This window comes from Castor canadensis, chromosome X, assembly GCF_047511655.1.
Source record: "Castor canadensis chromosome X, mCasCan1.hap1v2, whole genome shotgun sequence".
Taxonomy (NCBI): domain Eukaryota; kingdom Metazoa; phylum Chordata; class Mammalia; order Rodentia; family Castoridae; genus Castor; species Castor canadensis.
The window spans coordinates 75,400,215-75,423,542 of NC_133405.1; the positions used below are offsets into that span (position 1 = coordinate 75,400,215).

General features: G+C 40.9%; 1 protein-coding gene across 1 annotated transcript; it reads right to left on the reverse strand.

The window, feature by feature from the left end:
- Window positions 1-90: 90 nt before the first annotated feature.
- On the reverse strand, window positions 91-21,343 carry LOC109689392 (phosphoglycerate kinase 1). Its single transcript, XM_074063660.1, has 11 exons — window positions 21,176-21,343; window positions 15,139-15,189; window positions 11,885-12,040; window positions 11,624-11,768; window positions 8,434-8,537; window positions 7,759-7,878; window positions 4,178-4,292; window positions 3,751-3,930; window positions 1,296-1,473; window positions 908-1,006; window positions 91-561 (listed from the first exon to the last, which is right to left on the reverse strand). The coding sequence occupies exons 1-11, from the start codon at window positions 21,238-21,240 to the stop codon at window positions 521-523; spliced, it is 1,254 nt and encodes a 417-aa protein (XP_073919761.1). The 5' UTR covers window positions 21,241-21,343; the 3' UTR covers window positions 91-520.
- Between the last annotated feature and the right edge of the window lie 1,985 nt (window positions 21,344-23,328).

Here is a 23,328-nt window from a genome sequence, read left to right on the forward strand (position 1 = left end):
CCCATTCCTTACATTTAGAAATGTAGATATTTGATCCCTTTCTCAAGACTATTCTCAACCTTCCTAACAAAGTAGGACAGGAAAAAAATCTCAGTTTCAATGGACACTTTTATTGTTTGTTTAACATCATCAGCAACTCCCTATGACTGGAATTTCATCTTGTTTCAATGCTGAGTAGTGAACAGTGACAAAACTAATAGAAATAAGCTACATCAAAAAGAGAACTAAGCTAATACAGCTCACTTTAACAATCAAAATATAAATAGATGCACTCTAGAATGCACAGTGGTTTAGTCACTAAGACATTTAAATGGGACCTTGAAGAATGTAGGCAAATCCCAGGTGCAGTAAAGATGAGCTAAGATGCTGTGCAACTGTTTAAGGGTTCCTGGTGCTGCATCTCTTGGCCACTAGCTGAATCTTGACGTGGGGGAAAGGTTTTAGGTAATGCCAAGTGGAGATGCAGAAAACACTAAGTTGGCTTAGGGGCTGTGCACAGGAACCAAAAGGCAGGAAAATACTAAACACTGCTGAGCGCATCCACCCCAGGAAGGACTTTACCTGTTTTTGAGAGAGCACACACACATAAACAGCATTACTATAGGGCCCACTAAGCCAGATCTGCCCCATTCTCTCTTCCCAATACATTCTTTAGAATGTATGTCCAGGAGTTTGTGAACACCTGCATTTTGGGTCCCAGGTCAACTAGAACATGCTATATTTGAGAACAGTTCCTATGTACCCCTCCCCCACCTCAAATTTGGGGGATTTATTTGATGTTCTTCCATTTGTACTGCCCAGCTAATCATAATACTCCCTTCTAAGTCTCCACTCCATTTTACCCACTTCTCAGTGTGCAGTCCTCACCCTGCCTCCAAATAAGCTGAAAAACAGGAAAGAACCTCACCTTCCAGGAGCTCTAAACTGGCACCACCCCCAGTGCTCACATGGCTGACTTTATCCTCTGTATTCCATTTGGCACAGCATGTGGCAGTGTCTCCACCACCTATTGAATGAAGGCCAGGTAAAGAAAGAAAGGAGAGAAAAGGAAAAAAAAAAAAAAGAGGATTGACTCCACAACTATAAAGCAGTGTATACCTCAACCCAGAAAGTAGCTAATGAACTCCCAACTCCATCTCATCAAGAGGCTCTTCCACAAACTGTTCACCCATTTAAGCCCTCAAGATTTACCCAGAGCCAAGAAACCCAGAAAAAGCTAACCATCTCCCTTCTACCTTCCTCTGATTAGACTCTGCCAGGTCACATTAGTATTAGGTTTGTGCAGGACCCCTTACCTATGATGGTGATGCAGCCCCTGGAAGTGGCTTTCACCACCTCATCCATGAGGGCTTTGGTTCCCCGGGCAAAAGCTTCCCATTCAAATACCCCCACTGGTCCATTCCATACAATCTGCTTAGCCCGAGCGACAGCCTCAGCATACTTCTTGCTGCTCTCAGGACCACAGTCTAAGCCCTGAGGGAGAGAGTTAAAAGAGAAGCTAACAGAAACATTCCTTAGAAGAGCAAATACCACTTCCAGAATGCAAGGCTAAATATGAGAGTTTCTTCTAGAACCAAAAGGTACCCTTCAGTCTTTAAAATTTTAACCTGTTCATGCCCTTTGACTCCAAAATTCTACTTTAAGGAAGATTAAGTCCAAGAGAAAACCTCAAGATATTTTATAAACATTCTTTTTCCCTCTAGTAGGAATGGGTTTGAACTCAGGGCTATGTGCTTGCAAAGCAGGTGCTCTACCACTTGAGCCACACCTGCAGTCCATTTTGCTCTGGTTATTTTGGAGATGGGGGTCTCATTAACTATTTGCCAGGGCTGGCCTCAAACTGCGATCCTCCCGATCTTAGCCTCCCAAGTAGCTAGGATTACAGGTATGAGTCACCAGTGCCCAGCTTAGTAGACATTCTTAGCCACTATTATGTATGACAGCAAGAATTAGATCAGCAATTCTCAACATGGGTCAATTCTGCCTGTCCATAAGGGACATGTGGCAATGTCTACAGACATTTTGGTTGTCACAACGTGGGGGGTACACTACTGGCACCTAGTGGCCAGGAATGCTTAAAGCATCCTACAATGCAACAAGACCTCTCCACAACAAAACCTATCTGAGATGTCAACAGTGTTGAGATTGAGAAACACTGAACTAGATCAGCAGTTCTAAAACTTTGGCCTGCATCAGAATCACCAGTAGCCTTGTTCAAAAACAAATCATTGGACCCCACTCCTAGGGTTTCTGATTTAGTAGGTTTGGGGTTGTCCTCAAAAATTTGCATTTTTAGCAAGTTCCAAAAATAATGCCAAGAGCTGGTAGAGTGGCTCAAGTGGTACAGTGCCTGCCTAGCAAGCATGAGGCCCTGAGTCCAAACCCAATGCCGCCAAAAAAAGATGATGCCAATACTGTTGGTCTTGATATCATACTTTGAGAAACAATGAATTAAGTAATACCCAAATGCCTAAGAAAAGAAAAATGACTAAGAAAACTAGCATATCAATACGATACTATTTTATACAGCTATCAAAATATTATGTGGAGGCACATGCCTATATCCTAGCATTCAAGGCAGAGGCAGGAGGATCATAAATTCCAGGCCGGTCTGGGTTATACAGCAAAACCCTATCTAAATCAAGTGGCAAACACTATGGTTAACTATATTATTTTTTACTTGTAATTAGTATACTTCTACTATCATAATGTTTTCATATATAAGTTTTCTTACATAGGTTTCTAGGTAGCAATATAATCCAGAACAGCCTAAATTACTAAAGTACACAGCACTGTTTCCATCACATAGTTAAGTACTTAATAAACATTAAACAGTGAGAATGGGAGGATTGCAGTAAAAAGCAGCCCAGGGAAATAGTTCGCAAGACCCCATCTCCAAAATATCCAGAGCAAAAAAATGGACTGGAGGTGTGGCTCAAACAATAGAGTGCCCACTTTGCAAGTGCAAAGCCCTGAGTTCAAACTCCAGTCCCACAAAAAAAAAAAAAAGAGAAAACATCAAACAGATGAAGAGACAAAAAGCAGTTTTGCCCCTACTTCAAGTAATAAAAACAGCAGCAATCTGATAGCACTGTTTTCCCTGCCATGGGTTCTCCCACAAAGAGTGCCTCACTGCAACACTTGAGGTCCTCTCTGACAGATAGTTTCTGTCGACATTACTTATATAAAATGTGGAGGCAACCACTGGGCAATCTAGTTTTCTTTATTTCTATCCCTGTGCACCCCATTTATTTCTATCCTTAAGCTAGTTTTTGGAGGGGCGGCAGGTATTTCAAGATCTCAGAAGCTAGGTTGGGAAATACAGTCAACTGTAAAAGCTGAGCTTTAAACTCAGTTTTAAAATGTATATTGAAAGCAGCGGGAAAGGTCTTTTCTAAAAAAGAAAATCTTTCAAAATTGATTTTCTGTATGACTGTTCTGTAAAGACTCTGGGGTTTTTCATTTTTTTGAAGTAGACACAATCTGTTTGTGGGAATTTTTTTTCCAAAACATTACCCAAAAAACCTATTTATTTACATGCAAATCAACTTCTTTGATAAAAAGTTAAAAAAAATGTTTGTGGAGGGCTGGGGGTCTAGGTCAGTAGTAGAGTACCTCCTAGCATGTGCAAGGCACTGGGCTGAATTCCTACCACCACAAAAAAAAATGCCTGTTGGTTGGTCACGTGAATGAATGAATGATACCAAAACGTTTCTGTTCACTCACACTATAACTACCCAAGTGACTCACCATCCAGCCAGCAGGTATGCCAGAGGCCACAGTGGCTTGGCCAGTCTTGGCATTTTCATCAAACTTATCAGCAGTGACAAAGTCAACAGGCAAGGTAATCTTCACACCATTCTTCTCAGCTTTGGACATAAGATCTTTGACAATCTTGGCTCCCTCTTCATCAAACAGAGATGTGCCAATCTACACAGGAGGACCAAAAAGATGAAGATGAGCCTGTGTACTAAGAACACAAATGATTCACAAAGCAGACAAGAACCAGACACAAAACAATAAAAAGAATAATGCAAAGACAAAAGAAAAACAACTTCCCAAAACAAATGAAAATGAGTTTTTATAGTTGTCAGAAACTGGTTTTCTTTTTTAATTTTATCTAACCTGCTATTACCATGGAAAGCTATTTCACATCCACTTGGTATTGGTTTCCTACCTCCATGTTGTTGAGCACCTTGAGGAAAGTAAAAGCCATTCCACCACCAATAATCATCTCATTGACTTTGTCCAGCATATTATTGATCAGCTGGATCTTGTCTGCAACTTTAGCTCTAGAAGGGAAGACCACCAAAAGAACCATGGGTTAGGGAAGAGATAATACATAGTTTGAGTTTTTATATTAAGGCAGGGAACAAAGAAATGTCTCAAAGTGACAAAGTACTGACTCACTTTGTCCTATGTTTCTCCAACCCAAAAGGCAATTCATTTTGAACAAAACCTACTGCTGGGCTGGAGGTGCAACTTAAAGTCGTAGAGTGTGTAGACCCCAGGTTTGATTCTCAGCACCACAAAAAGGAAAAAGAAAACCTATTTTTTTTGGGGGGGGCAGGGAGCGGTACTGGTGTTTGAACTCAGGGCCTCATGCTTGCTAGGCAGGCGCTCTACCACTTAAGCCACTCAACCACCCTTGAAAACCTATTCTCATGTAAAGGAACTATGGGTTACAACTAGGTCTACTTTCCAACCCCCCACCAAATTCATAGGGTCATTTCCAATTGTGTTTAAGCAAAATTACTAATTTTGAGATCCCTGAACGTACTCAGAGCTGTTCTAATCCTAGAGCAAGGATAAAACTACACTGAACGTATAAATATGTGGCTGAACAAAAATAGATTTTCCTAATCTAACTCACACCCCACGGTGAGTTGCTAGGACATTTGCTTTATGGCATTTTTCTGTTGAGCCACTCTTACTGGTTCAATGGTTCAACACTCTTACTGGGCACCTACTTTGTGTCAAGCACTATCATAGGTCTTTGAGAAACATCAGTGGGCAAAACAAAGATCCCTACCCTTTTGGATCTTATTTTCTAGTAAAGTGAAATAAGATAATACGCATGCCCCTTTCACCTTCCTGGACAGGACAAAACAGATCCAAACTAATGAGTAACAAAGTAATAGCTTGCTTCCCATAAACATAAATGTAAATCCCATTTATATGGCTAAATCACCTTGGGTCTGTTTCCCTTTTCATTCAATAAGCAAGAAGAAAAAATAAATAAGAAATAAACGAGATGATATCTATCCTATGAGAGATCGTATGCTAGGATTTATGATACAGAGGTACAAAAACAACAGTGATGTGGAGGAATGAATGGCAAGAGACTATTTATTTCCCTTCTAAATATTGGTCACTGCCAAGAGTAGGAACACATTATTTGCTTTACACGCATACATACATACACACACACACACAAATATGCACATACAGATGCTCCTCAACTGACAATGGGGTTACATCCCAATAAGCCCACTGTAAGTTAAAAATATTGTAAGGTGGAAATACATTTAACGCACCTAACCTATTTAGCAGTACAGTACACTTAGATATATGTTACTTATCCTCATAACCACAGCTGACTGGAATCTACAGCTTGCTGCCCCTATCGGCATCTCCAGAGAGTACTGTACTACATATTCCTAGCCCAGGAAAAGATCAAAATTTAAACTGTTTCTTCTGCATGTGTATCATTTTCATACCATAATAATTCAAATCATTACACTGAGAGAATACATAAAATAAAAGATAGAGGCTCATCCTCTTCTAAACTACGTGGGATAGTGTAAGCTCAAATGCCCATTTCTTTAACAAATCAATACAATGAAAGTAGTAAGAGAAGGCTACTACACAGTATAGGACACCAAACAAACAAATGCAATCCAAACAACCCAACTATAAAAAGACATTTGACATGATTAAGAACATTTTAATACAGACTAGGTGAGAACAGTAACAAAACTTAAATTTTGTTAGGTAAATATAGTTTTGTTAGGTAAATATATTTTTCCAACTTTGTAAATGTTTGTTTTCACAATTAAGTGTTTTTAATGAAATGCAAAATCTTCCCAGAAATTGTTGATGGCTTAGGGAGACTACACTGCAAGAATGGTGGCAAAAACCCTGCAAACCACTTCCCCAAAACAGCTACAAAAATAGCCCTCTATCTTATTTCACTGTCCAGTTTCAATTATTTGCAGTCAATCATAGTCCAAATATATTTAATGGAAAATTCCAGAAATAAAAAAATTTCAATATATTTTTCACTCATAAATTTCATTCATAAATTTCAATAAATTTTATTTTAGCATATTGTTATAATTGTCCTATCTTGCTATTGTTGTTAATCTCTCAATGAGTCTAATTTATAGGTTAAACCTAATATAGGCTTCCATGCTATCCTAGTTTTTCAAGTATCCGTTGGAGAATCTTATAACATTATCCCCTGAGGATACAGGATGACCACTGTATTTCAGGCTGAATTAAAACCATAACCATAACCATAAGCCAAAGATCAAAGTTTGATCTTTAGGACCTAGTAAACAAAAGGTTCAATGCTTCCAGGAAGTTACCTTTTTGCAAGAACAATATATAACTACCTGTATCCGCCTGAATTGTTTTTTAGGACCCTGAAACTTGACTCATGAAGCCTGGAGAGCATCAATGATACCTGGAATTGACAACTCCAAAGTCAATTTTCATCAGGGAACACTGAGTGTATTCTATCCCTCAGGGTGGTAAAAAAGCTGCTCATAGAAGGGTCATCACCTCTCTAACCATAAGAGGATATTACCTACACAGCTATGCCAAGTGACAGGAAGCTAGCTACCTTATCCAAGAAGTCCCATCCCCTGTCTCTACCTTATCACCTAAAATTTATCCTCATCTCAACCTGCAATTCTGAAATTTCTACATGCTGCCTTTTCCACAGGAGAAAATATGGAATAAATGAAATCTAAATGATATATTAAACACTAAGAGGAGATTTTCATAGTTATTCTCTACCCAGTTATATGGAAGAGCCTCCAAATTATAAAAGAGAGAAAGAGAGGGGAGAGGGGAGAGGGAGAGAAGGAGGGAGGGAGAAAGAAGGGAGGGAGGGAAGGATGAAGGGAGGAAGGGAAGGAGGAAGGAAAGGAAGTAAAGGAGGGAGGAAGGAAGGGGAGGAGGGAAGAAGGGAGGGAGGGAAGGTGGGAAAACACGCAAGTGCTTTTCGAAATTATGAGATTAGCACCTTTGACAGATTTTCCCCATTCTTCCCTCAGAACCATCTACTACCCTCTCCACCCAGTTCTGTCCCAGGAGGCTGACATGGCACCCTTGCCTTCTGGCTTCTAGTTGGGTTTCAGCCAACTGGTGGTGGGACGGGGTGCAGCAGCAGCAGACTGAAAGGAGATCACAGAATTACTTCCCTGGCTCCCTCCCTGCCAGATGATCATCCCTATGTCCCTTAACCAAAGACTACAATTCTGATCAGAAGGCCCTCCCACACACGACCCTCTCTAGAGTTCTCCCTTTGTCCCTTCAGACCTAGGGATTGTTATTGCTAGCCCCAAATTACTACAAAGTCTCTTCCAGTTTTCCCTAAACCCCATCCTTACCTCTGTAAATACTTTTCCTTTATTAAATTCTCCCCAGTTACTCAGTGTGATTGTGCTATCTGACAATAAACCAGCCAAGTTACGCCCTACTACCAGGCAAACACTACTTAAAAGCATAATCCAAAAGTATTCTTCATACCCGCCCAAGATGGCCAGGAAGGGTCGCTCTGGGCTCTCCAAAGCCTTGGCAAAATAGTTCAGCTCCTTCTTCATCAAAAAACCACCAGCCTTCTGTGGCAGACTGACTCCCACCATGGAGCTAGAAAGAAATCAAAAGCATTCAAATTCTAGTCAAACCCTATCATTTCTCCCAATCCTAGAAACCATTTCCTTATCACTAAAATGCTTTCACCACTTCTAAGACACCAGGATATCAGAGTTTTCATTCCTAAACAGCAATACAAACACTTTGGTAAAGAAAAGCAATGAACTTAGGTAGAATTTAAGATAATTAACAGTCTGCATCAGGTCAAGGGGCTGAATACAGTGAGTAATAAGCCAATTCATGAGAGTGTAAGGTTATGATCTCGTAACATTCCCACAGGGAGAAATCTCTACAAAATATCCAAAGTTAGGAAGAACAACTTCTTCCTGAAGTGCCATAAAAAGCTTTACAATTCCCAACCTCTTTTATTTTTATTTCCTCTCTGGATCAGGGCTACTCAACAAGAGCCTCAATAGTAGCTCAATTAGAGATAGAAGCTAAAAGGATCACAGTGCAATAAAGAAATCTCCAAAAGCAATCGAGAGCTTGGACTGCTCAAGTCACCAAGAATACTGCTCTCAGCTCAATATATGACAAGGCTCTTGGTACCTGTGGGCTCGGTGTGCAGTGCCAAAAGCATCATTGACATAGACATCCCCCAGCTTGGAAAGTGAAGCTCGGAAAGCTTCTACTTTGGCTGCCTCAGCTTTAACCTGCAGAGAAAAAAGGAAAAAATGGAAAAAACAACATGGGAAATGTTCATGGCTCCAAAAACAACTGTAAAAGCATTTCAGCCCACCAAGAGTCCTCTTGAATATCTCTGAAGACCCTGACTTGGTTGGACAGCATTTTTTCACAACTAGCAGCAAGATCTATCCTTTCTTTCAAATATTCCATGTTCTTTGGTCATTCTCTGCTCCCGCTCACCTTACCTTAAAGTTGTAAACCTAAAATTCCTGAACTATGGCTTAACTTCCAATCATTCCATTGGCTTCTCCTCAACCTGAAAGCCAAGTTTTTATCCTTCCCCCTCCTTATCCTGACTCATTTCCTCATTTGAACGTATTCTCCTTGTGAAAGTTAGTATTATAGTTGTCTCAAGCTGGTGACTTCCAAGGCTTTTCTGCAAAGAGAACAAGGCCCTCATGTGTATTTCTCATAAAAGCAACTAGGACAAAACTGGATGGAAAGGGTAAATTCAAACATAACAGAAATATACCTTAAAAACATTTTATATTAGTTTAAAAATAGGTATTTTATAGGCTTCTCTGCATCTGAGAGAACAAGAATTACACTCCTACAAAGACAAGAGTGGGAAAGCAGAAGTGAAACATAGGTATTTTGAGATGTTGGCTCACCATTCCAGAATTCCCCCAAAGGAGACAGAAAGTAGGATGGCAGGAAGAGCAAAATAAAGTCTAAAGTCTTTGGCAAGCGACTAAGCAAAGATACACAGGAAGCAAGCCAGATGAAGGACGGCATGGTGCACAAGAGTATACACCATAGAGCAGATGTTCATTTCAGTCACCACATCTGCTCCCCTTCTCCTCTATTTATCAAAAAGGTGAAAGAGACTGCCACAAAGAATGGGGTTGTCTTCTAATGATCCAAGGAATTAAAGAGATATAAGTGCTAAAAGCAAGAAATGTAGAACCCCCATAAGTTCTTTAGAATGGAAATTCATCTGCCACTGTTGACTGGAAGATGATATGTGTAGCAATAATTATACTACCCAAACATCAGGAGACCTGGGCCAGCTCTGACACTATTTCACTGAATAATCTTTGATTAGTTGCTGTCTGTCCTTGAAATTTCCCCACCAAAAAGGCACGATAATCACTAAGAATTCTTAAGGAAAATGGGGTGAGTTAAAAGCTATTCATGAAAAAGGTGCCATAGAAATAAATAATAATAGGCAGGGTACAGTGGCTCATGCCTGTAATCCCAGCTACTCAGGAGGTGAAGATTGGGAGGATCAAGGTTCAGGGCCAGCCCAACACTGCATCTCAACCAATGAACTGGGTGTGATGGTGCATGCCTGTTCATTCTGGCTACATGGGAGGTGTACATAGGAAGGATCGTGGTCCAGGCAGGCCTGGGGGGGAAAAAAAAACACAAGACCCTATTCAAAAAATAAATAAAGGAAAAAAAGCTGGGGGTGTGGCTCAAGGGGTAGAGGCCCTGAATTCAAACCCAAGTATCACAATAAATAAATAATAATGATCAGAACTCATTTCTGGGGGGTGTGTGTGTGTGTGTGTGTGTGTGTGTGTGTGTGTGTGTAGTGAGACTGGGATTTGAACTCAGGGCTCTGAGCGTGTGTGTGTGTGTGTGTGTGTGTGTGTGTGTGTGTGTGTGTGTAGTGAGACTGGGATTTGAACTCAGGGCTCTGAGCTCCCAATATATGCACTCAACCGTTTGAGCCATCCTCCAGTCCATTTTGCTCTGGTTATTTGAGATGGGGTGGGGGGGCATCTCATGAACTATTTGCCCAAGCTGGCCTCAAACTGCGATCCTCCCGATGTCAGCCTATGATTATAGGCATGAGCCACTGGTGCCCATCTCATTTCTCATTTTTGATCTGCCAACAACTAGACGGAAACAATGCTCATTCTGAAAGGTCAATATGGACATACTGGATAAAATAACTTTCTTAAGTCCTTGCTTTGCTTTTGTACCCAATTTAAACTTATGATTGGCTTCTGAAATTTCAGGTATGATAAGTCATTAGACACTAAATATGAAGTGAATTAACTAAAAAAGTCAGAGACTAGCATAGACAGTTCATGATTTCCGGAATAAAACATTTTGCCTCAATTTGTCAGTTGCCTCCTGCCATTTCAAACCTCTAGAGTTTGTGCATCTTCAGTTTCAGTTTAAAAGAGCACCAAATTTTAGGTCAGCATTTGACTCCTACTACTGTAGCAAGACCATGCCAAAGACAGGAAAAAGCAAGATCAGGGCCTGTGCTGCTAAGAAAAGAAACTGCTTTTGAAAGCAGGCACTACAGATGACCTTAAGAAATGTCAGATGTCGAAAGGGGACAGAGATACCAGCCTCAGACCATCTTGTTCTCACATTTTTCAAGGACCTTCAGCTTCTGTTCTACATAATTGGCAATGCTCAAACAGCCAGTTTTATCATTTAATAATTTAATTCTGGTTTTCAAGTCATGTAACATGTTTTGTGACAATGGCACAGCTGAGTAGATTCAACAGAGACCATATGCAGTTGCAACTGACTGCATGACCCACAAAACCTAAAATATTTTATTACCTGACCCTTTACAGAAAAAGTTTGCTTATCTACTGGACTGAACTATAAAGCCCAGCAACAGTACCACTAACTTTAGCCAAATGATTGCCTTTTTGAAACTTAAGTTTTCTTTTTTTAGAGACAGCTACTTTATGAAATGAGGATGTTAACTACACCTCCTTATCTTAAAGAGAGATTCAAAGAAAATGCTTTATATTTCTTAAGAAAATAATATCACCATGATCATAGTATTCACTGAATACTCTTATACTCCAATACTGCTCACATATTTTTCAAAGGTATTTAACACGTGAGCATGAGGAGGGCTTCTGGGATGATGGTAATATTCTACTCCTTGACCCACGTTGGTTAGACAAGTGTGTTTACTTTGTGACAATTCTTCAAGCTGGGCATTTTTACATGTATGTTATACTTCAACAGAAGGTGTCTAAGGGAAAATAATCATGAGTTTCCTCTAGACGTCAATCAGTCTCTTACAAATTCAGTCCCTCACACCCAATAATGTCAAAATCACAGATCATACCTTGTTCCCAGAAGCATCTTTTCCCTTTCCTTCTTCCTCCACATGAAAGCGGAGGTTCTCCAGCAGGATGACAGACCCAGCTGCTGGGCTGGCACAAGCTTTCTCTACTTCTGGGCCCACACAGTCCTTCAAGAACAGAACATCCCTATGGAGAACAAGACACAAAGACACTTGAGCAATCTGATAGTCAAGAACCAGTAACAGCATACCTGACCACCTCTCCTCCCACAGTGTCCACCAGCACCAGAGCCTGCCACTTACTTGCCCAGCAGGGATTTGAGTTCTACAGCAACTGGCTCTAAGGAGTACTTGTCAGGCATGGGGACACCATCAGGCCGACCCAAGTGGCTCATAAGCACAATTGACTTGGCTCCATTGTCCAAACAGAACTTGATGCTTGGAATGGCAGCCTTGATCCTGCAACCAAAAGAGAAAGCACACAGAGACGTTATTCCTAGGAATTAGTAGGAACCATTTTATTCAGGACTTGATACAACATAAAAGCCCATGTTCTTCTCTAAATCCTTCAAATCTACTGTTGGTAATTCAATGGCAGAACTCAGACTGGTGTCCAAAGAAGAATTAAACATGATGCCAAACCCTCCACCTAGGACTGTAGTCTTACCATGGATTTGTCCCTTATACAGAAAAACAGTTAGCACATCAAGCCTGAAGCTGCTGTCTATAGCAGCATGGGATGTTGGAACCCCATACATGGATTTCTCCAGATTTCTCCTGTGTCTTTTCCCCTTTCTGATCTTGTCACGTACCTTTCATTGTAATAAACTTTAGCCATAAGAACAGCTATAATGCCAAGTCTTGTGAGCCCTAGCAAATCACCGTGGGACACATGGATGATCCCGAGGACCCTTGAAACACCTCTCAAGTGACAATGAAAGATAAATAACATTCTCAAATCTTAAAGCCATCAAAGAAAATTTGGGGAAAATGAAAAATATATAGTAACTTTTCTGTACACGTTATAGCTCCTGTCAATTTTTATATAAAAAATTAATGCATTATATAGAACTTGGTTTCCATAATTCATCACATTTGTTACATTATAGTTTAATCAAAACATTGGGACTGGGATGTAGTGCAATGGTAGACTGCATGCTTTGCACATGCAAGGCCCTGGGTTCAATCCCTAGCAATAATAATAGTAATAATAGTAATAATAAATTCCCTTTAAACATTTGAAAATTGTTATAAACCTAACTTCCCATTTTTCCCAGGTTATAAAAAATTAAAATTAATAAAGAAAGGCATTTATTTATTCGGTAACATTTATTGAATGCTTCCTTTGTGCCACACACCATTTGAGGTTCTGAGAATACAACAGTTAGTTTAAAAAGTCTCTGGGGCTGAGGGTGTGGCTCAAGTGGTAGAGTGCCTACCTACCAAGCACAAGCCCCTGAGTTCAAACACCAGTGTCACCAAAAAGAAAATTCATTAAAAAAAAGTCTGATTTTAATGGGAGTGAAATTTTAATGAACAAAGAAATAACAAATGTGTGCATGTGCACACCTGTGTATTTATAATATATATAAGAGATACAGAGAAAGTAAAGCAAGGTAGGGGGACAAGGATGATTGGGAAACAATTGTGAAGGGGATTTAGATAGTTTGGCAGGGAAGTCTGATAAGGCAATATTTGAGCAGAGAATGGAATGACGAAAAAGCAGGTAACGTTTCTAACATCTCTTATGCTATCTGACAATTATAGAAACTCATACATATCAAATAAAGAAACCTGTAGGAAGTTTAAAGTTTACAAAACGAAACCAGTTAATTTTTATCAGTTCTATTATGTCTAATGCTTCATTCTGTTAATCAACCATGTGGGTTTCTGAAAATGGCGAGATGTAACCAGACATGTTTCTCTGTTTTTTATTCAGAAGAAACACACTGACAGGCAAACGTCTTTTCTGCAAGCTGAAGGATGAAAATTAACAGGGGACAGAACTGCCTTGAACAAAGATCTTCCCACTACAATATAGCAGTGATGTACCCAACAAAATGCCATGCTCAATGCAGGGACCAGTATCTGAAAATGTTCTCAGTCTAGACCTATGCTATCCAATATGGTAGCCATTAGCCATATGCGCCTATTTAGTATTAGGTAAGTGCCTAGTCAAAATTGAGATGTGCTATGTAAGTGTAAATACATGCTAGGTCTCAAAGACTTAGCACAAAAAGTGTCCCTTAATTTTTTTTTTTTTTTTTGGCAGTACCAGGGTTTGAACTTCATGCTTGCTAGGCAGGTGCTCTACCACTTGAGCCACTCCACCAGACCTTTTTGTGTTGGGTATTTTCAAGATAGAGTCTCACGAAGTATTTGCCCAGAGTCAGCTTTGAACTGTGATCCTCCTGATCTCTGCCTCAGTAGCTAGGATTACAGGCATGAGCCATCGATACCCGGCCCTTAATTCTTATACTGACTACATATTGAAATTATAGACTCACTGGATTAAATAAAATATGGCTCACATTATATTTGTATTAGACAACACAGGTCTAGAATACTGGAAAACACCTTTCTAGCTCAAACCACTCATTTAAAATTTATAATAAAAACTTTCTTTTATAATCTAATCAAAAGCAAAAGCAGTACTATCACTTAAAATTTCTGCTTTTGAAGCTAACAGCTATATTAAATGAAATGTTACTTTTTGAGCTCTTTTTCCTTCTCTTTTTCAGAAGCAAACTCAAGTCAAAATTCTCAAAAAGTGACTTTATCTGGGCCATCTAGAATTGGGTCTTATAAAACTATATGAAAGACTAATTACTAGTATGAAAAATCCTTCTCTTGGATAGTTCCTCATTTTGCAAGAGAAGTCAGTTAACCTTAAACTTTGATATTCCTTAAAAAGAAATAACTCTAAATTCTTCAAATTAAAAAGGGGGGGAGGGAATTACTTTCTCAGGATGATTTTTTTTTTGTTTTGGGGCATTTTTTTCTGCAGTACTGGGGTTGAACTCAGGGCCTCGCACCCAGTGCTCTACCACTTGAGCCACTTCACCAGCAACCCCCCCGACACACACACTTTTTTTGGCTTTTTGAGACAAGATCTCACTGTGTAGTCCAGGCTGACCTGGAATTTGCTATATAGACCAAGCTCAAACTCACCATACTCCTGCCTCAACATCCCAAGATCTAGGATTACAGGCATGTGCCACTATGCCCAGGTAGGATTTTTTTTTCAATTTACATTTTCTCATTAATTTAGAATGTATAAATGCCTATATTCTTATAAGAAACAGCAGATGATGGGTTGGTAGAAAGCCAAAATCATGTGGCTTAAGTTGCTATAATTCTACAATATGAAAGGAAAATTATCTTATCCTATATACTCATACCCAAATACCCCGTCCCTCTCTCCCCCTCCCCCTCGCTACTGGGGTTTAATCTCAGGGCCTCATGTTTGCTAAGCAGAAGCATTGCCATTTGAGCCACACCCCCCACCCAATACCCGTGTGTTTCTTAAAAGCAGCCCAGGTAAGCAGGGACCTTACCGCTGGTTGTTTGTTATCTGGTTGTTCTTCATAGGAACATTGAAATCCACTCTAAAAAAGAAGCAAAGTTTCAGAGTTATGATCAACTTACCATTTCCTCAATGATTAGATGAAGTACTTTTATTGAACCAGTTAAGTAAGATGCAAGTTCAAATATAATCAGTGGCATTAAAAGTCAAGATAATTAACCATGGGGAAAAGGTGGAAGCAAGGACTGGGAAAGGACACCAAAAGGGGTTTCTGAGTTCTGACAATGTTCAAATTCTTCTCCACGGAGTGATTATACAAATGTGCTCATTTTATGATAATTTTTGCTCTTATAATTTGTGCCCTTTTAGGTATGTATCTCATACTTTAAAAAGAAATTTGAAAAAGTAAAGCCTAACTTAAATCACAGGAACCAGCCCTAAAGACCTTGGAAGCTAAAGCTAGTTCCATCTATCTTACCTGGCATAATTAGTATCTGAATAGCAGCCCAAGGAGGTGAGGAATAATAAGGAACACATCTTTCAATCATTCTTTTGAGACTATTTATGGATCCTTCGATCTTTGTGAAACCAACATCACTCAAAAGAAAAAATTAATCAGAAAAATTAAACACATCAAGAGAATATCATTCTTTTGGAGAAAGTCTAGCACCTTAAGAGTAGGAAGAAACCCAGGAAGCTCATGCACTACCCTTCAGGCAACATATAAAATTATAAATAAGATAGCCTCTTTCAAAGAGCCTAAGAGAAGGTGAGACATGTGCCCCAGCCCATGTGACAAACAGGAAATTAGAAAAGAAGTGATCAACATGGCACAAGATAATAATGTACTACAGTCTTTCCTTCATACCTAACAAATTATTGCTTTACCATTTTTAAGAACAAATTCTTCTGAACTCCTATGTACCAGCTACTTTTAATATTTAAGTTTTGCCTGTCAAAATCACTTTAGGGTTTGTGGTTATTGTTGTTCTGAGACAGGGTCTTCTTGTTCTGTAGCCCGGGTTGTCCTCAAACTCACAATTCTCCTGCTCAGCTTCCTGAGTACTATTATAGATGTGCACCATCACACCCAGTCCAAGATCATTTTTAGTGATTTTTCTTGTATGTAGAATGGGAGTGAAGTATCTAGCTCATAGCTATTAAGAAAATTACATATGTTAGCAATATGTAAAATGCTAAGAATACTGGGCACACAGTAAGTGTCACAAAAGTGTTAGCTATTATTGTAAATGTTAATGCTTCTCCAGACTGTAATTTTGAGATTTAAAAGATAGATCAGCCATTCCTAAAAACAGCTAGCACCAACTCACTAAGGAACTACAGGGAAATGTGAACTAGTCAAAAAGACTGCTGCTGTCCTCATCACCAAACTCCATCATTTCCCTCTGCCTTTTCTCTCTATAGCTGAGTGAGGGCTGGCAGATGATTATAATATCCTACAGACCTAAGGAGAAGAACATTAATCTATACACCATAGGCCTGAACCCCAATCTACCTCACTGAAGAGCAGCCTTTCTAAAGGTGGACAGGGAAATAATTCTATATTAAAACATTTAAAGAATGTCTTCAAAATTAAAGGTACTATCCCACCGAACAAAGAAATACACTCTACTTGGTTTCAGTCCACTTGACTCTGATTCTAAGCATCTTCTTTAAATATCTTGAACCAGGCACTTGCCAGCCTTAAAGTGCATTCCAAAGAGGATCAAGTACCCCATTACCATGGGTCATTTTCCCCCATGCAGCCTCCCAGAAAGGTTCCCGGTCAAAGGGCTAATGGTAAGATGGTGAGAACAAGCCACACATTGCTGTGCTGCTCTCTACCTTAGAATCTTACAGAAACACATTTTGTGCAGAAGCACCCAAGAATCTGTCTCATCTATCCAAGTTGCCATGGCATCAGCTTACTGATGAAAATTGGGTTGGTATTGTCTCCTCATTGCCCTCTGGATTACCTCCCCTCATCATCTCCTACACTCAAAAGCTTTTTAGCTTTTCCTATGAGGACTCCAATACAGGAACTGCTCTTGCTTATGTATTCTACTTTCTCCATTTTTTATAAAATCTGCACCCTTTCATTTTCAACTTCCCTGAAACATTCATAAGCTTTGCCTCAGGAACGAATTAAGGTATCACTACACACACATCAGAATGGCCAAAATTAAAAATGACACCAACACATGTTGGTAAGGATGCAAAGAAACCAATCACATGTACTGCTAATAGGAATGCAAAATGGTGCTGTAGTACCATTTGTGGATCCACAAAAGGCTAAATATGAGTGTTAAGAGTGCTTGCCAAGCATGTACATGGTGCTGGATTCAACCACAGCATGGAAAAAAAATGGGGGGGAGGGGTGGTAAATATGACCCAGCAATTCCATTCCTAGATGTTTACCGAGTAGAAATCACAGCCTAGACTTGTACAAGAATGTTTATAGGAGCTTCATTTTTAACAGCCCCAAAACAGAAAGAACCCAAATGTCCTTCAATGGATGAATGGTTAAACTTTGATATACCATGGAAAACTACTCAGCAGTACAAAGGAATGTACTGTTGACACAACTTGGATAAATCCTGGATAAATGCTGAGTGAAAAAAGTCAATTTCAAAAAGTTACATACTATGTGAATTCATTTATCTAACATTTAGGAAATTGACAAAATTCTAGAAACAGCACAGATTAGTAATTACCAGGAGTTAAGAATGGGGGGTCATAACTATAAGGGGGGTAGCATGAGGAAGAGCTTAGTAGTGACCAAACCATTCTGTATCTTTTCTTTGGTGGGACTGGGGTTTGAATTCAGGTCTCTGGGCTCTACCACTTGCACCACAGCTCCAGTCTGTTTTGCTCTGAGTTTTTTGGAGATGGGGTCTTGCAAACTGTATGCCCAAGATGGCCTCAAATTGCAATCCTCTCAGTCTCAGCCTTCCAAATAGCTAGGATTATGGGTGTGAGCCACTGTACTGAAGATTGGACTAAGCAAGTGCTCTACCACTTGAGCCATGTCCCCAGTCCATTTTTACTTTTTAGTTATTTTTTTCATATGGGGTCCTGTGTTTTTTGTCTAGGCCAGCCTAGGACTATGATCCTCCTACATAGCTGGGATTACAGACAAACACCACCATGGCAGACTTGTTCAATGAGACTGGATCTTGCTTTTACACACAGCCCAAGCTGGCCCGGAACCATGATCCTTCTTATCTCTGTCTCTCAGATATCTTGATTGTGATGGTGGTGGTTATACAACTCTACACGTGTGCTAAAATTGCATAGAACAGTATATACTTTAAACCAATGTCAAATTCCTAGTTTTGACATTGCACTATAATTATGTAAGATGTATCCATGGTGGGAAACTGAACACAAGACATTTTTGTACAATCTTTGCAATGTTTTGTGAATCAATAATTATAATTTTTAATTAATTTTTTTTAAATTGATTTAGTTGGAATGTGAAGTCTTTAGGCCTTGAAATCTAAGGATTTCAGGCCCAATTCCATTAAAAACTCAAAGGAACCATGTCCATCACTGTTTCACTCTCTCTGACTGGAAAACTGGGGTATTATGGCCGTCTTTGAGTTTTTTCCTCTGCTCTTTATTTTTTCTCATTCCACTGCATTGGGGCTGTTGCTTAACAAGTTACAACAAGTTAGAGAAAACCAGTGAGATTTAAAAAACAGGAGGGAACAAGGAAAAGGGAAGTATTTTACAAGCAGAGGATGACTGGCAACCTATCAGCCAAAAGAAAGGAAATAACATCGCGAAAATAAGCAGGATTTTACTTTGAGTAAGTTTCAACTGGAGTCCTAAAATCCTGAGGTGGAACCTGGTAAGTAACCAGTCAGAGGTTTCTGGTTTGGAGGTTTCCCCACCAAATCAGTCAATTTCCCTTGGCAATTCAAACCACGGGACCAGACAAGTCAATAAACACCAGCATTCCCTTCTACCAGACCAACAGAGGTGGCAAATGAAGCAGCCACTACTCAGGCAGCCCCATTTCTGAAATACTGCCAGCAACCACCACATAAAGGCACTGAAACAAAAAGGAACTGGCTGCCTAGACACCTCTAAAAAGTAAAGCTACAATGTGCCTCTCTGTTGAAGAGACACATTAATAATCAGGGAACAAAGTAACTTCCTGTCCTCAGCCTATCCCCCTGTCCATATTACAGGGGGAAATTATCGATTGCAACCTTCAGCAGACAAAAGGTCTATTTCAACCTGCCCTTGGTCAACATGTCCAAGTATTTAGAGGATCTAATTGGTAGCCAAGGAGATCCAAATTCTAGTACTGGCTCTTCCATAAACTTGCTGGTTCAATAACCTTACAGAAGGTCATGTTCCATCAGCAAAATAAGACTAGTCAATCATTTCAAGGCTCAGGGTTAATCTGTGCTAAATGAAACTTTATTAGGTACGGAGGGAGAAAAAGATAAGCGCCTCCTCCAGTCCCACCCCCAACCACCAGCAGAGAGAGGAGATAAAGCCCAAGACTGCACTCAGAGGAATGTGACTAGTATGATGCCCCACTCCTTGTCCTTCAGCCAGTGCATGCATCTGGAAAGGTCAGCCTTGAGCACAGTGGAGAGGGGAGGAAATTTGAACCTAAGAGCCTGTCCTGTTTTTCACAGGGTCTATCCCCTTTCCTTAGGATGGTATGAGAGCCAGAAAGAGCCCTTATCTAATACTAGGATGGCTGGGATTCCTACCTTGTCCAGAATACTAAATCCTATCCCATTTGGGGAAATGTAGACATCAGGTGTTTCTCATGGACATAACCTATCGGGATGTCTTTCTCCACAGTGAGACAGAGAAGGCCACCTGACAATAAAACAAGAAGGGGAGAGCTACATGAATTTCTAGGATGCCCATAGTTCTCTAACTTGCAAATGCCCTTACATGTTTAAAGAAGCTGTAGAAGGAGATCACTGTGCCCGTTAATATCCAAAATATGTTTCACTTGAAAGAGACTAAATTGTGGAATGAAAGGGGCTGATCACACCACACACCTGCTTCTGAAAACAGTCAAGGCTGCAAGAGGCAATCAATGGAACTCCTTATGGCCCTTCAAAACTACTATCCTTTGGATCCTAGCAAGTTCTAGGAACAGTCAAGTCAATCAGTTATGCACCTAACCATCATCCTGCACTTTGCTCCTAGCATACACAAAAAAGATGTAAAGGTAAAAGTTACATCATATTAGTAATTCTGGCAGATAAGAGAGAAGCCACCTTAAATGACCAGAGAGCCACATAAGAAGAGTAAAAGACCCCCAATTGTATGGGGTGCCTTCCTCACTTCTAATATCCTGCTCCTCTAGCCACATGCGGGGGTGAGGCTGTACGACAGCAAGTCTGAGCAGCCACACCCTGCTCTACCATAAGCAGGCATGTGTCACAATCCTGATGCAAACCCTGTGGCCTGGCACGGTACAGCAAGCCTGTTACATAAGCTGTACAGAGCCTCATCCGGTGGGCCTCACCCTCCCACCCCCAATTCTTTCGAAGAGCTCCCACTCCTGAACATCCTCTGGGAATGGTATCCATTTGTACAGAGGCCTTTGAAATTTGGGTCGTTTCCCATTTGTCTGGGATGGTCTAAGGTCGGAAGGGGAAGGGAAATCAACCAAATGACCTTTCAAGGTCCCTTCCTTGGAACCTAGAGATTTGAAGAATAAACACTAGGTCCCACCTCTCCGGCGGGGACCTCGCGATGATATAGCTGCATTTCATAAATAGGAAAGAGGGGGAAAAAATTTTAAAAGAGAAAAAAGAAAGGCCCTGGCGATCTTAATTCTTTCAGTGGGACCCACTCCCAAAAGGTGACTAAGGCCGCTTTCTGGGCTGGGAGAAAAGCGGTTACAAATCATCAAACCCAGACACAGCTTCAGTCCCAACGGAGAGCTGCCTCGCCGGCAAGCTTAGGACCCCTGGGATCCAGCTGAAAGGTAAGAGCAACTTTGGGCAAACAGGCAAGGCAAGTCGGGCCGGCCGGAGAGGCTGCGGCAGAACCCCGAGGGCACGTGGATAAAAGTATACAATTACCTCATAACGACCCGCTTCCCCTTCACGTCCAGCTTGTCCAGAGTCAGCTTGTTAGAAAGCGACATTTTGCTAATACTGCGAGGGCGAGAGAGGCGGAGAGCTCACACAGCAGCGGGTACTTACGACCGACATGCACTACTGACGCATGCAGAATGCGGAGCACCGCGCGGGCCGGGAGCGCGCCCGCACCGCCCCCCAACGCCCCGCCTTCCGCCAGGCACCGCCCCTTCCCGGCCGTCGCTCTGGGCGCGCGAAGCCGAGCAGCCGCTATTGGCCGCAGCCCAAAGGGCAGGCGCGCTGCCATTGCTTCAAAGTGCTGTCCGTCTGCGAGGGGACTGGTGAGACGTGCGGCTTCCATTTGTCACGTCCTGCACGCTGTGAGCAGCAGGAACCTTCCTGACTGGGTGGAGCGGGAGGCCACGCCGTGGGGCCCGCAGGTGGGGCGGAAGGGAACTAGGTGGTGCCACAGCCGGACGTGGAGGGCGCGCGAGGCTGCATCCCTTCGCAAACCGGCTACTACTGCCTTTGGGAAAGCGCCCCACCCCCACCCCCTTGGAATTCCCAGCAGCCCTACCAGGAGCTTTGTAAATGCCACCTCCTTTTGGGAAACCTTGGCTACCTAAAATAGAATTCTGCTACATAAGGCCTTTACTTAATAATTAAGACCTCTCAGAAGTCGGAAAAAGCCCAGATCCTCCTCCCCCTTTTTATAATAAAAAGCGCAATAATTGTTCTGATTACATTATTAATGTAATGCAAAAACATACAGCGTCTTTCGTACATTAACTAATTTAGTGCTCACAGAATTTCAAAGAAGTTACTGTCATTTTCATTTTGCAATGAAGTAACTGATGGACAAAGAGGTTTAGTGATGTGCCTGGGGTTGCAGAGCTTGGATCTAGAGTCCACACATTTATATTATAGATGCTACTGCTAAGGAGCTAGGTAACTTGATGACCATGCTTACAGAGTTAGCTCAAATGAAATCATTTGAGTCAGAAACAAAATTTTCCTACCTATGGTATTCAAGGTCCACATAAAATACAGGAACATAGTAATTCATAATGCATTGAAATTAAGACACAAGTGTATCTGATGAAACACAAATTTAAAGTTATAATCATCCATTTCTTTCAATCCTGTCGCTGAATATTACAGGAAATCTCATTGGGAAATAATTCCTTGAAGCTACTTCCAAATGAGTCTACATTTGAGGCCCAGATGGACCTTCTGGCCTTCTGTAATCTATCATTTAACCTGGGTAGTGGATTCTTTTTGGATAAAATAGAATTGCAACAAAGGACATCAGCAAGGAAACAAAACAAGCATAGACTCTGACAGCCTGGACTTAGTGATTCTTTCCAGTTATTGAGCACTTATTGTTTACCAGTCAGAGTGACACTGGAGTTTTGGACCAACGACCCAAACTTCTGGGATTCCACATATCAGGTCCGGCCACTCACCCCTATACTCCAAATAAAAAGGCATGGTGAAGGACAGAAAGGAGATTTATTACATAGCCTGGGACACACCACGGGAAGAAGCAAAAGTAAGCATTCAGCCCATCTTCAGTCATCCTCAGGGTACAGATGTGAGCTTTAGGTTTAAATAGACAAAGAATTAGGGCAGTGGACAAAAGGTATGTATAAATATTCCCAGTTACAGCTGTGGCTTGGTTGGACATCATCTCAGTTCTGGTTCTCAGAGGGTTCTGGAGAAGTTGTTATCGCTGCCATCACTTGAAGGGATCAGTCTGGTTCCCAAGACTTGATTACTCCTGCTCCAAGGTACAGCTTTATCATTATAGGTAATTGCCCTCATTTGGAGGGGTGATCTGTCCTGCAAGGCTCTCCTGTTCCCTAAGGGTAGTTTCCATCCCTTGTCAAAAAGATGTTATCCTGTCCTTCCTTGATTCCAAGGTGGCTGCAGGAGACAATGGCTCAGAGCAAAGGACAACAGGTACAAAATGGAGACAGAGATGCCAGCCTTTTCTCCTGTTTTTAGTTCATTCATAGGCCCAAGTAAGGAGTCACTGCTTTTCAGCAAAAGCTGAGGGCTGAACACACATGACTCATTTACTCACAATAGCTTTATGAAGTAGGTACTCTATTTTACAAATGGGAACATTGAAGTTCATAAAGATGAGGAAGCTT